Here is a 13,136-nt window from a genome sequence, read left to right on the forward strand (position 1 = left end):
TGCAATGTTTCTGATGTGGTTTCATTTTTGTATTTTGATGAAAAATTTGGAATGAAATTTCATGTAAAAAAAAAAAAATTATTTCTTAGAGACGGAGCTGCTTAGGATAGATCATCACCGTCACCTTTATCCTGCCTGGACTGCACCAGATACTATATGAATAGACCACCTTTTCCTACATTCCTTGTCTCACTCTGCAGTCATGCAATAATTTACAAGATGCCCTTAGGGTTTCCTTCTAGTTTAGGGGTGTCAAAGTCCCTCCTCGAGGGCCACAATCCAGTCGGGTTTTCAGGATTTCCCCAATGAATCAGTTTTGAAGCGCAATGTATGAGCTGTGCTTATTGCTTCTTCCATTCATGCGTGACCTTGAGAGCCCCATAGATCCTCCTCCTTCAGGCTCTTATCTCTTGGGGGCAGTGACCTTGCACATACCAAATTTTTGCCCTGATATTCATGACATAGGCCCCCGCCACCTCCTCATTCTGTGTCCAGCTCCCCTACTAGATTTTCATATTACGCCTGTCTCAGCTCTTGAAAAGTAAGTTTCTGAGGGCTTGGATGTATGTGTTCCAGCCTTGGGGTAAGGAAGCGTAACAGTGTGGGAGAGGAGGGTAGGGGGGTGTTTGTGTGCAGAGCTCAGCTCCGGGCTGCTGGCTGGCTGCCTGTCTTTGTGGTCCAGACTGGTGCCGGCACCCTTTCTGCCTCTGTCTCCTCTTTCAGCTTCCACCACTCCCTCTGCTTCCTGTTCCAGACCTGCTTTTTCTGGAGCAGTTTCAGGTCTGGAACCCCCCCCCCTCTCCACCATCCCAGTAATTCCTTTTCAGCGCCGTGGTCAGCCATCAGCCTCTCTCCTCCCTGAGGTTCAGTCTAGTTTATGTTGCTTGGAAGTAAAATCATGCCCTACTTTTGGGAAGCCTTTTTGTTTTCGAGCAAATGAACCCTCCCCTCTTCCCATCTAAAAAAGAAAAACCCCAGTTTTAAAGGTGTAGAGATCAAATTTGAGCTGGTGAAATTTATACACCTCTCTCCCTGCGGATAAGGGTCTCGTCCCGTCCCTTCCCCCCTCGCGCGAAATTTTGGGTTGTAAAATGCCTTCGAAAAATGAGCTTGGCTTCATGTCTCCTTCCTTCCTGAAGCCCTCAACAGACTATTGAACAGGCAGGTCTCAAATCAGCTTGAGCCTTAGGCAGCCTGTCTGAGGCAAATGGTCCATGGTCGGTTTCCTAGACGCTGCAGCATATTATGTGAATGAGTTGAAACATAGAAACATGATGGCAAAGGCCAAATGGCCCATCTGGTCTGCCTATCCACAGTAACCATTATCTCTTCTTCTCTCTAAGACCATGTATCGCAAACTGTGTGCTGCGAGACACTGGCAAGGAGGAGAGGCACCAGTTGACTGCTTACAGATCGTGCCTCTCGCGGCAAGAGGCACATCCTGTAGGCTATCAGCCTGTGCCAATGATACTACTCCTCGCTGGCACCTCTCCTGCTCTCCCCCCCTTCCCCGCAAAGGGATAAATGCAGGGTCCAGCTGGAGGGACTCTGCGTCATCGTGTAAACGGCCACGCACTTCCGGGCGCCTTCCTGCCGCGGCACCGGCTTTAATGTGCCCCAGTGCCAAAATGTTTGCAGGACATCGCTATAAGAGAACCCACGTGCCTATCCCGGTTCATAGACAACAACGCGGAAGACAAAGGCGCGCGCCGACAAATGAGCGCAAGATGGAGGCGCGTGCCGAAGAAAATTACTGTTTTTAGGGGCTCCGACGGGGGTTTTTTGTTGGGGAGCACCCCCAGTTTACTTACTACAAATCGCGCCGGCATTGTGGGGGGTTTGGGGGGTTGTAACCCCCAACATTTTACTGTAAACTTAACTTTTTCCCTAAAAACAGGGAAAAAGTGAAGCTTTCAGTAAAATTGGGGGGGTTACAACCCCCCAAACCCCCCACAACGCGGTGCGATTTGTATTAAGTAAAGTGGGGGGGTTCCCCCCCCCGGTTGGAGCCCTAAAAACAGTAATTTTCTTCGGCGCGCGCCTCCACACTGCGCTCAATTGTCTGCTCGCGCCTTTGTCCCGGCGCGCTTTTGACCTGACACCGCCTATACCCAGGCTTTCTTGAATTCAGACACAGTCTCTTGTGTCCACCACTACTTCCGGGAGACTGTTCCACACATTCACCACCCTTTCTGTAAAAAAGTATTTCCTTAGATTACTCCTGAGCCTCTCACCTCTTACCTTCATCCCATGTCTTCTCGTTCCAGAGCCTCCTTTCAAATGAAAGATTCGTCTCATAAACATTTATGCAACATAGGTGTCTTTATCGTATCTGAATTTTCATTGCACCAAACAGGTGGTCTTTTTTTTTTTTTCTTAAAATATGATCCTAACACATTGGATTTATCCTTTTCAAAAGAAATGGTCACCAGCAGAATAGCTTGTGATGATACGTCGTCTTGGCTAGAGTCCAAAAACAGTCAAATGAATAGACTCATTAGGGATTAGCCAACAGCACATCACCAATAACCATCCTTAGTTATCTTTCAGAACTCTTGAAGATAAATAATAATTAGCATTAATAACGGAGCCAGGATTAGAAAACAAATATATGTGCTTTTTATTCAGATTGCTTGCATTCTCACTGGGTACTGGGAGAACACTTAGGGATGACTTAAGCTTTAGGCAGATAGGTAACGGCCAAGGGCAGCAATTTCCAAGGGAGGGAGCAGAAAAGAACAGCTGCAGAAACAACATAGGGTTACTAGATGTCTGGGAAAACCCAGACATGTCCTATTTTTAGAGGACTGTCCAGGAGCCCAGACCGACTTTCCAAAACCCGGCAGTTTGTCCGTGTTTTTGGAAGCCCCTATGAGCTCCGGCCGCATCTGGAGGGCCTCTGAGCATGCACGGATGATGCCACACACATCCGCACACGCTCTAGGTCCACCAGACGTGGCCAGAGCTTGTCGGGGAAGAAGAGGTTTTGTGGGGTGGGCGGGGCTGGAGGTAGAAGTGGGTGGGGCTGGGGCAGAATGGGGCGGGACCACGTGTCTGGGGTTTTGCAGCCCAAAATATGGTAACCCTACAGAACTCAAAGGGCCATCAGTGCTCGCACATTTTTATGCATTTCTATAGGATCTTTTTTTTTGGGGGGGGAAGAGTTTATTGGGGTGATAGGAAGGAGGGAAGAAATTAGGGGCTTAAAAGTGAATTAAGCTTCACCTGGGGGTTCTAATATGCTCCTACTGATCCTGAGGGCTTTCTCATTTTACATTCAATGTATGCCACCACTTACGCTCTTGTGTAATTTATTGGTTTTTTTTGGGTGGGGAGGGTGGATTGGGGCCAGGGAATCAATTTCTTAAAGTATCTGTGAGACAGATCTGTATAATTCTTGTTCTTACTTGCCAATGTCTTGGTCTCGATCCAGGCTGCCTGTGTCCCAGTTCTGCTCAGTAACGGCTGGGAGTTGCCATTCTCCGAAGTCATCGATTGGAAGAAGACAGCCATTGTAGGAGATGAGAAGCTCCTTCTGCAGGTGAGAGGAGAGGCGTGACGGCACTGTTAGATACCCCCCAAGGGCTACCGTGTTTCCCCGAAAATAAGACACTGTCTTATATTAATTTGGGGCCGCGTTGCTGATGACATCATCAGTGATGCGGCAGAAGAATGCCCCGGCGGGAGAAGGCCACGAAGCAGCCTGTTTAGATTTCTGCCGTTTGAAAGAAGGTATGTTGGTCTCGCAATGAGTGGGGTTCAGATGGGAGGGAGAGATGGAAGGGTCAGCCGGTGGGGGGGGGGGGGAGAAGAAGTGCTGCTGCTGGAGAATCCAGCACTTCAACTAGGGTTTATTTTCGGGGAAACATGGTAGCTGTGTTCTGAAATTCACTTTTTTATTAGGATTTATTTAACCCCCACCCCTCTTGAAGAAATTCACTCAAACTGGTGTACTTTAGGCAAGAACTTCCCACATTGTGGATTGTGATGGGCGTCACTTTCTTGGGGGGGGGCATGCCATCGAAATGTCATTGTCCCACACCTCTGGAGGTCACGCACTTTCTTGACCACAAAAGTGAGATCACCCCACAGACACAGAATGGAACCAGCAAAGCGCACTTCTGTTTGGCCACTGAATATATCATTCAGCTTATGGAACTGGTATCTTTTGTATAGGCAGTTGACGTTCAGATTTTAATCACTTTCAACCAAGATTTTCCATACGTTTTAGACTCCTTTAACAGTGAGCTCCCTGTGATCACAGACTGGCTGACCACTAGCGTGCTGAAATTAAATCCAGAGCTGTGTTGTCCTCGAGGAAGGAATACTTGGTCTCTTAAAATTTTGAAGTGATTCTTCCTTCCTTAACTCTACTGGTAAATTGTTCCACAATATTGGAACTAAGTAGAAAAATGCCCCATTTCTGCTTGAGGCCAGGTGAGCCTTTGAGATACGGGGAACAGCTCCTCAATTGTCATTTAAAGATCTCAACGAGTGACTAGGGGCTCCTTTTACAAAGGCGCGCTGGCATTTTTAGCGCACGCTACGCTTCTAGAACTGACGCCAGCGGCAATATAGCGCGTGCTATTCCACGAGTTAAAGTCCTAGTGCACCTTCGTAAAAGGAGCCCTACGTGTGTAAAATAACACTAGATTAGAGAGATCTAATGGTTGTAACTCAAAGAATGTCCTATGTGCCAGCATCAGGATTTTAAAAGAACTAATCGGTTAACATCAGTTAAAACAAACGTAATCTAAATGGCAAACTAAAATCTTAAAGCCCTCATAGTTAGATAATCTCTTCTGTTCAAGTAACGACTAATAAGTCACAAAAATGCAGGGACAAACCACTGAGGGCTCCTTTTACTAAGTGCACTTGCGGTTTTAGCGCGCGCGACACGCCAACGCCTCCATAGAGCTTGCGTTAGTATTTCTTGTTTAGCGCGTGGTTTGGGCGCGCTAATCTTGAGCGCGCGCTAAAAACGCTAGCGCCCCTTAGTAAAAGGAGCCCTGAGTTTCAAAAACAGGCCTGTCTGATATTTCGGAGATCAACGTGATAGCCTTTCTGCTTTTCTTATTTTCTGTTGTGGAGCGTCTGGAAAGACGAGGCCTGTCGGGTTTGGAACCCATAGATATAACGGTCTTGTCTCTTTTCTGGTTCTGCTATCCATTTTATAAACCCTGTATATTTTTGTTATTTTGCAATTATGGTCTATTATTTTATTATGTATCTATATATATAAAATCGGAGGTATGTATGTGTGTATGTGCTGCGATCACGCAAAAACGGCTTGACCGATTTGAACGAAACTTGGTATGCAGATCCCTCACTACCTGGGGTGATATGTTGTGGGGGTCTCGCGGCCCACCTGCACATGTGGGCGGAGCTACAAACAGAAAATCAGATTTCACCCATTCATGTCAATGGAAAAAATGTAAAAAGCTGCCATTCTCACAGTAATTCAAAAACGGCTTGACCCATTTGAACGAAACTTGGTATGCAGATCCCTCACTACCTGGGGTGATATGTTCTGGGGGTCTCGCGGCCCACAACTCTATGTTGCTTGCTCAAGGGTGGGTTCACCCAAGAATTTATATGTTCTTGCTCCAGGAGGTGAAACTAAAATTGTTGTTTATAATCACGTTTTTCGTTAGTTGTATTGTATTCATTTTGTCAAATATTTCACATTATAATCTGACTATTGTACTTTTTATTAAGCTGTAAAAAAATACTTTCATTCACCACTATAAAGTATCTTTATTTGAATCCATTTACAGTGTTATTGCTATAATTAAATACCCGTGCAACGCCGGGGCATCAGCTAGTTATTAATAAACCAGCGAGATGGTTGTTTCGATTGGTGATACACTTAAACTCAAAATGTATGAAGTGGGTAGAGATTACTTTTTGCAAGTCTGGGTGTGTTTCTTCCTAGCTGCGAAGCTATTAGATCATAAGAACATAAGAGTTGTCATACTGGGACAGAACACAGGACCATCAAGCCAAGTATCCTGTTTTCCCAACAGTGGCCAACCCAGGTCACAAATACCTGACAGAAACCCAAAGAGTAGCAATATTCCAGAGCTGAGATTGTGTTGTCATAATGCTCATTCCACCAATGCCTAAGAGCCAAACTCATCAGTGATGTCACAATGGCTTGATGGTCCTATACTTGGCTCACATAAGAACATACCGAAGAACATAAGAACATACTTGGCTCACATAAGAGACAGATCGAAGGTCCATCAAGCCCAGCATCCTGTTTTCCAGCAGTGGCCAACCCAGGTCACAAATGCCTGGCAAGATCTCACCAATATGAGAAGCTGTAGGGATTTTTGAAATGTTATGAAGATGGCAGTGAATGACATTGATAGGAAGTTGCTACCCTCTCCAAGAGGGGGCTCTAGGATGTTTGCCCTTATCCTTTCACTCTTTCCACGTCTTCTCTTTCCTAGATCCCATCCACAGTGCGCTGCATTCACAGCGATAAAATCCTGGCTTACCGGCAGCAGACCCAGTTTTTGTGGGAAGCTTACTTTTCTTCTGTGGAGAAGATCGTGCAGACCACCTTGGAGGTAAAGTGTATGACCAGGTCTCACCTCTGATGACCTCTACACGAAGAGGCTCCAGTCCTGCTGCACAGCTGAGGCTGAGAACTGCACAGAGACACTTTCATGGTTTTGGTGGAAATGAGTTTCTTTATTGGGAGTTTATGTTCTTAACATAGTAAGGAGAGGCGATGGGGGGCAGGGGGCGGTCCGGCCTCTGCTCCATTCTGATGTCACTTCCTGATCATGGGACCAGGATGTGAAATCAGAAGGGTGCCGAGACCAGCGGAAGCAAACATTTCAAGGGTGCCAAGGCTCACGCCAACAAACATTTCAAGAGGTACAGGGGGCACTCAAGCAGTGGGCAAGAGGTGGGGGCACACGGTACAGTGGAGAAGAGTGGGGGGGGGCACATGGCATATCGATGCCCGGCAGTACTGCTCCGGGCGCCAACCTCCCTTGCTATGCCAGTAGTTCTTAAGACCTAATTAGGATGGAATTTAGCTTCAGAAATTCCTCAAAAGCTTACTGGCCTGTCCCTCTGGGTAAGATACTACAAATCATACCACTTTTTTCTTACAGATCATAAAGGATCGGTTATATGGGCAGCGCTCGCGTCAGTACTTTCTTTGGAACACTCTGCCTGGAGGGCTCCTGGTGCTGCCGCAGTATTCCACACACCCGAGGGACTTCCCTTTTTACTATCTCAATCGTGGTAAGGAAGGACTTGGAGAATACCCTGGCAGACCCTCTCGCAAGCTGCCCTATTCCTGGGACGTCCTCAGCTATCTCTCTCTATTCCTCCTAGGCCTGAAGCCTTCCAGCAAGTTCACAGCAGTCATCTGGCTATCATCTTCAGTGGTTTCCCAATCCCAGCCAGTCCTGAAACTTATCCAGGCACTCTCTGGATCTCAGCACTGTGCACAGGTCTGTCAGCCCTTAGACTCGGGCACGGAGCCCTCTTTCACCTTCACCTCCCTTTTCGTCAGGTGTCCCCCCCTCCCTTGTCTTACCCGTGTCTCTTTCTTGGCGTTAGATCTTGGTCCTATGGAATTCTGAGAAACCTCCTCCTACAAGTGATAGATGGCCTCTGACAGCAGTGCCTTTGAAAGTCATTCAAGGGAAAAGGAAGGTGATTTTTCTTTTTCATTTCAGCCTTAATACTCTGTTTTAAATCAGGAGCTTTATAACAGATTGTATGCCAGTGTAATAAGCTTACAGTGGTTCCCAATGCAATGGGATACAGAGTGACTTGCCCAGGATCAAATGGGATTTGAACCTAGATCTGCTGGTTCTCAACCCATTACTGTAACCGCTAGGTGAGGAGGAAAGGAGACAGCTGTAGGCAGTGTCTCGAGACACCTTGGTCTAGGGACAGTGCGGGACAGTCTCATTAATGTGACTTACAGCTCCCTGAAAGTCATTCAGCTCATAACTGAGTAACATTCAAGTGAAAAAAATGAATAAGTTCCACTTCCTGCCTTTTCAGATAAAATATGCTACGTCTTCAAAGGAGCGTTAGACAACCACGTAGAAATGCATTTGTGCAAGAATATCCCGAACAAGCAGGTTAACATGGTAACATGAAAGTAGATAAATGTCAAAACAGCCCATATATTCTGCCCAGTTAGGTGATTCGCAATATAACTGCACCTCAGATGTTACTACGAAAGTGATTTACACAGATATTACCATTAATTCTTGCTTTAGGAGTTGCATGACAACACATGAAGAGCATTTCCTGAGGGTACAATGAGTAAAGTTAGGTTGGGCCTAAGTGACATCTCAACCTTCTCTGGGGACCCCATATCCAATTGAATTTTCAGGATCTCCACATGAATATGTATGAGATAAATTTGCAAACTCTGGAGACTCAGTATAAATAAATGTATCTCATTTATGTATATACATTATGAATATCTTGACAAGTTGACTAGGGTCCTGAGGACAGGTTTGGAAAGTCCTGGCTTAGAGACATGGAAATATATTCAATAAAAATGTTTTAGAACACCTGTGTTGTATTGTGTTGACCTGATGAAGAAAAGATAACTCTCAAAACCTAATGATCTGAGTGGAGTAGAACGGGTACAAGTGGATCAATTTTTCACTCCGTCAGAAATTACAAAGACTAGGAGACACTCGATGAAGTTACAGGGAAATACTTTTAAACCAATAGGAGGAAATATTTTTTCACTCAGAGAATCGTTATGCTCTGCAACGCTTTGCCAGAAGTTGTGGTAAGAGCGGATAACGTAGCTGGTTTTAAGAAGGGTTTGGACAAGTTCCTGGAGGAAAAATCCATAGTCTGTTATTGAAAAAGACATGGGGGAAGCCATTGCTTGCTCTGGATGGGTAGTATAGAATATTGCTACACTTTGGGTTTTGGCCAGGTACTAGTGACTTGGATTGGCCACCGTGAGAACGGGCTACTGGGCTTGATGGACCATTGGTCTGACCCAGTAAGGCTGTTCTTAAGTTATTCTGGCCAGCATATCACCCAGACCAAATGGTTGACCTTTGTTTCTGTGAAAGATGACCTAAAGAGACACAAAGAGAAGCAAGTCAGTTCCTAATTTGGAAGCCCTGGCTCTTTAGAGTTATATAGCTTGACTTGTATTATGATAGAGTCTGCTTTACACTGACACGTCCCTGTTTATTCTTGTGCATCAGATGAGTCATCGTTTCTACCCTTATGACGATATTCTGACAGATGCAGTATTAAGTTTGGACGAATCCACCATCTTGTCAACCAGTGAGGTGAGGCTTGTCCAGAAGGATGAGATCCAGGGCCAAACCTGCAGTCAGTATTATTTGCCTCCTATGGGTTCCAAATGATCCTTGTCCCGAGTCTGGTTGACGAAAGCCATGGAGTGTTTACGCTGGATGGCTTTCTTGTACCCGGATGCTGATCTCTTTCTTTTGGGACTTGCAGGTAGACTTCGCCTTTGTCGTTTGGAAGAGCTTCCCTGACCGAATTGTTGGATTTCCCATGAGAAGCCACTTTTGGGATTCCAGTAGGAACCGATGGGGCTACACCTCAAAATGGACCAACGAGTTCTCAATGGTTCTCACCGCGGCTACATTTTACCATAGGTACCTTCTATAGCAGTGGTCTCAAACTTGCAGCCCGGGGGCCACATGCGGCCCGCCAGGTACTATTTTGAGGCCCTCGGTATGTTTATCATAATCACAAAAGTAAATTAAAACAGTTTCTTGATCATATGTCTCTTTAGCTATAAATTACAATATTATTATTAAGACTTAGCCAAAAGGAAAGATTTATAAACTATAAAGAGTTTTACCTCATGCAAAATTGTCATTTCTTTAATAAGACATTAACTATTTTTTCTGAGGCCCTCCGAGTGCCTACAAATCCAAAATGTGGCCCTGCAAAAGGTTTGAGTTTGAGACCATTGTTCTTTAGGGATGATTTTTTGGTTTGTTTTATTCTATTTATAACCCGCCTTTCCCAAGGCGTCTCACAATATAAACATACATAATAAAAATAAGATCCATATAAAACAAACAAGGTACGCGACCAGCGCTTTCACAAATGCAAGTTTCTTAATGCCCATATTTCATCTTGCAAAATAAATGCCTCTTCAGTCATTTAAAACCGCCTCGAGATTGCACTGCTTCAGTGAGGAAGAGGGAGCGGGCCTGAAGATAATACCAGGGGCGTCATAAAATGGCCAGGCGGGAGCAGGCCAGAAGGTAAGGCATAGTATGGAGGAAGGGCGACAACAAAAGTAGGGGGAAATGATTTTATTTTTGAATTTAGTGATTGAATTGTCAATTTTGAGAATTTACATCTGCTGTCAGTGTGCTTTGTGTAGTTTAATTTTGTGGTTAACTATTATGTGTTGTTAATAAGATTATATTGTATATCTGTGAAAAATGAATGGAAAAAATAGTGTTATTATGGGGGTGGGGTCTGGGGTGGAGATTGGATAGAGATGGGCGGGGTCTGGCCCCCGACTTAGCACATTGTTCTTCAACCGCCGGTCCACGGACCGATGCTGGTCCACAGAATAATTCTTTTATTTCTGCCGGTCCATAGGTATAAAAAGGTTGACAAACACTGTTCTAGAGCTCCGATTGTGATGTCATAATGCCTCATTCCACCAATGCCTAAACTCTGTCCTCATCTGCACTAGCCTCAAACACTTTAAAATCATAAGTGTTCGAGGCTTGTGCGGTTTAAGGTAGAGCTTACAGGAATGGGGCAGGGGCGAAACTCACAGGGACGGGATGGGGAAATTGTCATTCTCTAGAACTGATCTAAAGCAGAGTTGATTCCTCAATGGAACTTTTGAGCAATCCATAGCAAAACTGAGCTATTTACAACAATGGTCGGTGTATTTATAGTGCGGTCGCATTAAACGTTAAGTTTTCACAATCAGTTTTGAGTTAGTTGAAGTAGGAATGAGTACGACCTATATGATTTATGGCTAATGATGCTCCCAGCTAGTGTCTGCAATGTTTCCCACAGGTATTATCATAGTCTTTTCACGGACTACTTGCCTGCCAGACTGAGGAGCCTGGTCGATCAGATCTCAAACTGTGAGGACATCCTGATGAATTTTCTGGTGTCGGCTGTCACCAAACTACCTCCAATCAAAGTGTCCCAGAAGAAAGAGCACAGAGATCCCCCCTCCCAGCAGGTACTCTAGCATCGGTAATGACCACAGAGTAACAAGGGGTGCTTGTACTGGTTCTAAGACGGTGTCATTTGACAAATGAGGGTGGCTTTTTTTTTTTTTTTTTCACAAAGCAGTTGTTTTCATTAGATCTGGATTGTTCTAGATTAGTGGTCCTTAACCCTGTCCTGGAGGACCACCAGGCCAATCGGGTTTTCAGGCTAGCCCTAAACTAAACTAAGCCTTAAGTTTATATAGCGCATCATCTCCATATAGAGCTCGACACGATTTACAGGTAAATTCAATAAATGAGGGAAGGACATAATAAGAAATTAGAGGTTATGAAGAGGATAGCTAGCTTTACATTTTCATTAGACAGCTTTACGTTTTGGAGAAAAGCCAGGTTTTCAGATGCTTTTGGAATAATTGGAATGAGCCTAGGTTCCGCAGCGGGGCAGGGAGGTTATTCAAAAGCTCAGTGAATTTGAAGAAAAGGGATTTCCCTAATTTACCTGCATACATGATGCCTTTTAATGAGAAAGAGAAAGATAGAAAAAAAGAGGAGAGAGAGAGGAATAGAGAGAGAAAGAGAGAGAAAAAAAAAGAAGAGAGAGAGAAAAAAAGAGAGAGAGGGAGAGAAAAAAAAGAGAGAGAGGAAGAGAGAGAGAGAAAAAAAGAGAGGAAGAGAGAGAAAGAGAAAAAAAAGAAGAGAGAGAGAAAAAAAAAGAGAGAGGAAGAGAAACTAAACTAAACCAAACCAAACCTTAAGTTTGTATACCGCATCATCTCCATAAAAATAGAGCTCAGCACGGTTTACAGGTAATTCAATAGATGAGGGAAGGACATAATAAGAAATTAGAGGTTATGAAGAGGATAGCTAGCTTTACATTTTCAATAGATAGCTTTATGTTTTGGAGAAAAGCCAGGTTTCCAGATGCTTTCGGAATAATTGGAATGAGCCTAGGTTCCGCAGCAGGGCAGGGAGGTTATTCCAAAGCTCAGTGAATTTGAAGAAAAGGGATTTCCCTAATTTACCTGCATACATGACATCTTTTAACGAGGGGAAAGATAGTTTGAGTATGTTGGTGGATCTGGTAGTGTCAGGTCTCGAAGAATTGCATGATTGTGGGATTAGGGGAGGAAGAATGCCATGTAGGATCTTGAAAATTAGGCAGGTACATTTAAAGTGAATCCTAGAAATCACCGTAAGCCAGTGAAGTTTTGACAGAAGCGGGGAAACATGATCGAATTTGCTTTTTGCGAAGATCAACCTAGCCGCAGTGTTCTGGATCCGCTGAAGTCTTTGAAGATTTTTCTTGGTTAGACTTAGATAGATGGAGTTACAATAGTCCAGTCTGGAAAGGATGATTGATTGGACGAGGACAGCAAAATGTTGTTGGGCGGAAGCATATGCATGGAGCAGATTTGCATGCCTCTCACTTCCATTAGATGCAAATCTCTCTCCTGCATATTCATTAGGGCTAGCCTGAAAACCCGATTGACCTGGTGGTCCTCCAGGACAGGGTTGGGGACCACTGCTCCTGGCCTACATTATAGGTGCCTTAGCTTTCAGTTAGGTGCGATTCTGTAATAGGCGCCTACATAGGATTGATAAGAGATTGCCTGTCCATTTGGATGCCATGTACAAAATTTCCCACTTTGTGTCTAAGGGAAAATGCTTAGTTAGTGCTTACGGGCTCCAAGTACCCTCTAAGTCTCCTCATTACTCTTTTTTTCCCCCCTCATTATTTTAACCTAACTCATTTGGAACCAGGGTTGAGATCTGCAATTACTTGATATCTTCCCCCTCTCTCGATATACCAATTCTGGTCATCACAATGCCTCTTCTGGGCCAGAGGTCGTGTACCAGAGGTCACTGAGGAACCCTGTGGTCCTGGGCCCTTTACCCAGCCACTCGGTGACCGAAGTGGCTTGCTTCAGTTGTGAC

The 13,136-nt window shown here is 44.8% G+C and overlaps 1 protein-coding gene across 1 annotated transcript in view; it reads left to right on the top strand.

The window, feature by feature from the left end:
* EXTL1 (exostosin like glycosyltransferase 1) overlaps positions 1–13,136 on the top strand; it is a 32,014-nt gene that overhangs the window by 18,154 nt on the left and 724 nt on the right. Inside the window, exons 3-10 of the mRNA XM_033956788.1 lie at positions 3,434–3,541; positions 6,456–6,575; positions 7,131–7,263; positions 7,357–7,475; positions 7,585–7,680; positions 9,219–9,305; positions 9,481–9,641; positions 11,041–11,212. Coding sequence (XP_033812679.1) covers positions 3,434–3,541; positions 6,456–6,575; positions 7,131–7,263; positions 7,357–7,475; positions 7,585–7,680; positions 9,219–9,305; positions 9,481–9,641; positions 11,041–11,212 — 996 coding nt within the window. The remainder of the gene's footprint in view (positions 1–3,433; positions 3,542–6,455; positions 6,576–7,130; positions 7,264–7,356; positions 7,476–7,584; positions 7,681–9,218; positions 9,306–9,480; positions 9,642–11,040; positions 11,213–13,136) is intronic.

This window comes from Geotrypetes seraphini, chromosome 8, assembly GCF_902459505.1.
Source record: "Geotrypetes seraphini chromosome 8, aGeoSer1.1, whole genome shotgun sequence".
Classification (NCBI taxonomy): Eukaryota; Metazoa; Chordata; class Amphibia; order Gymnophiona; family Dermophiidae; genus Geotrypetes; species Geotrypetes seraphini.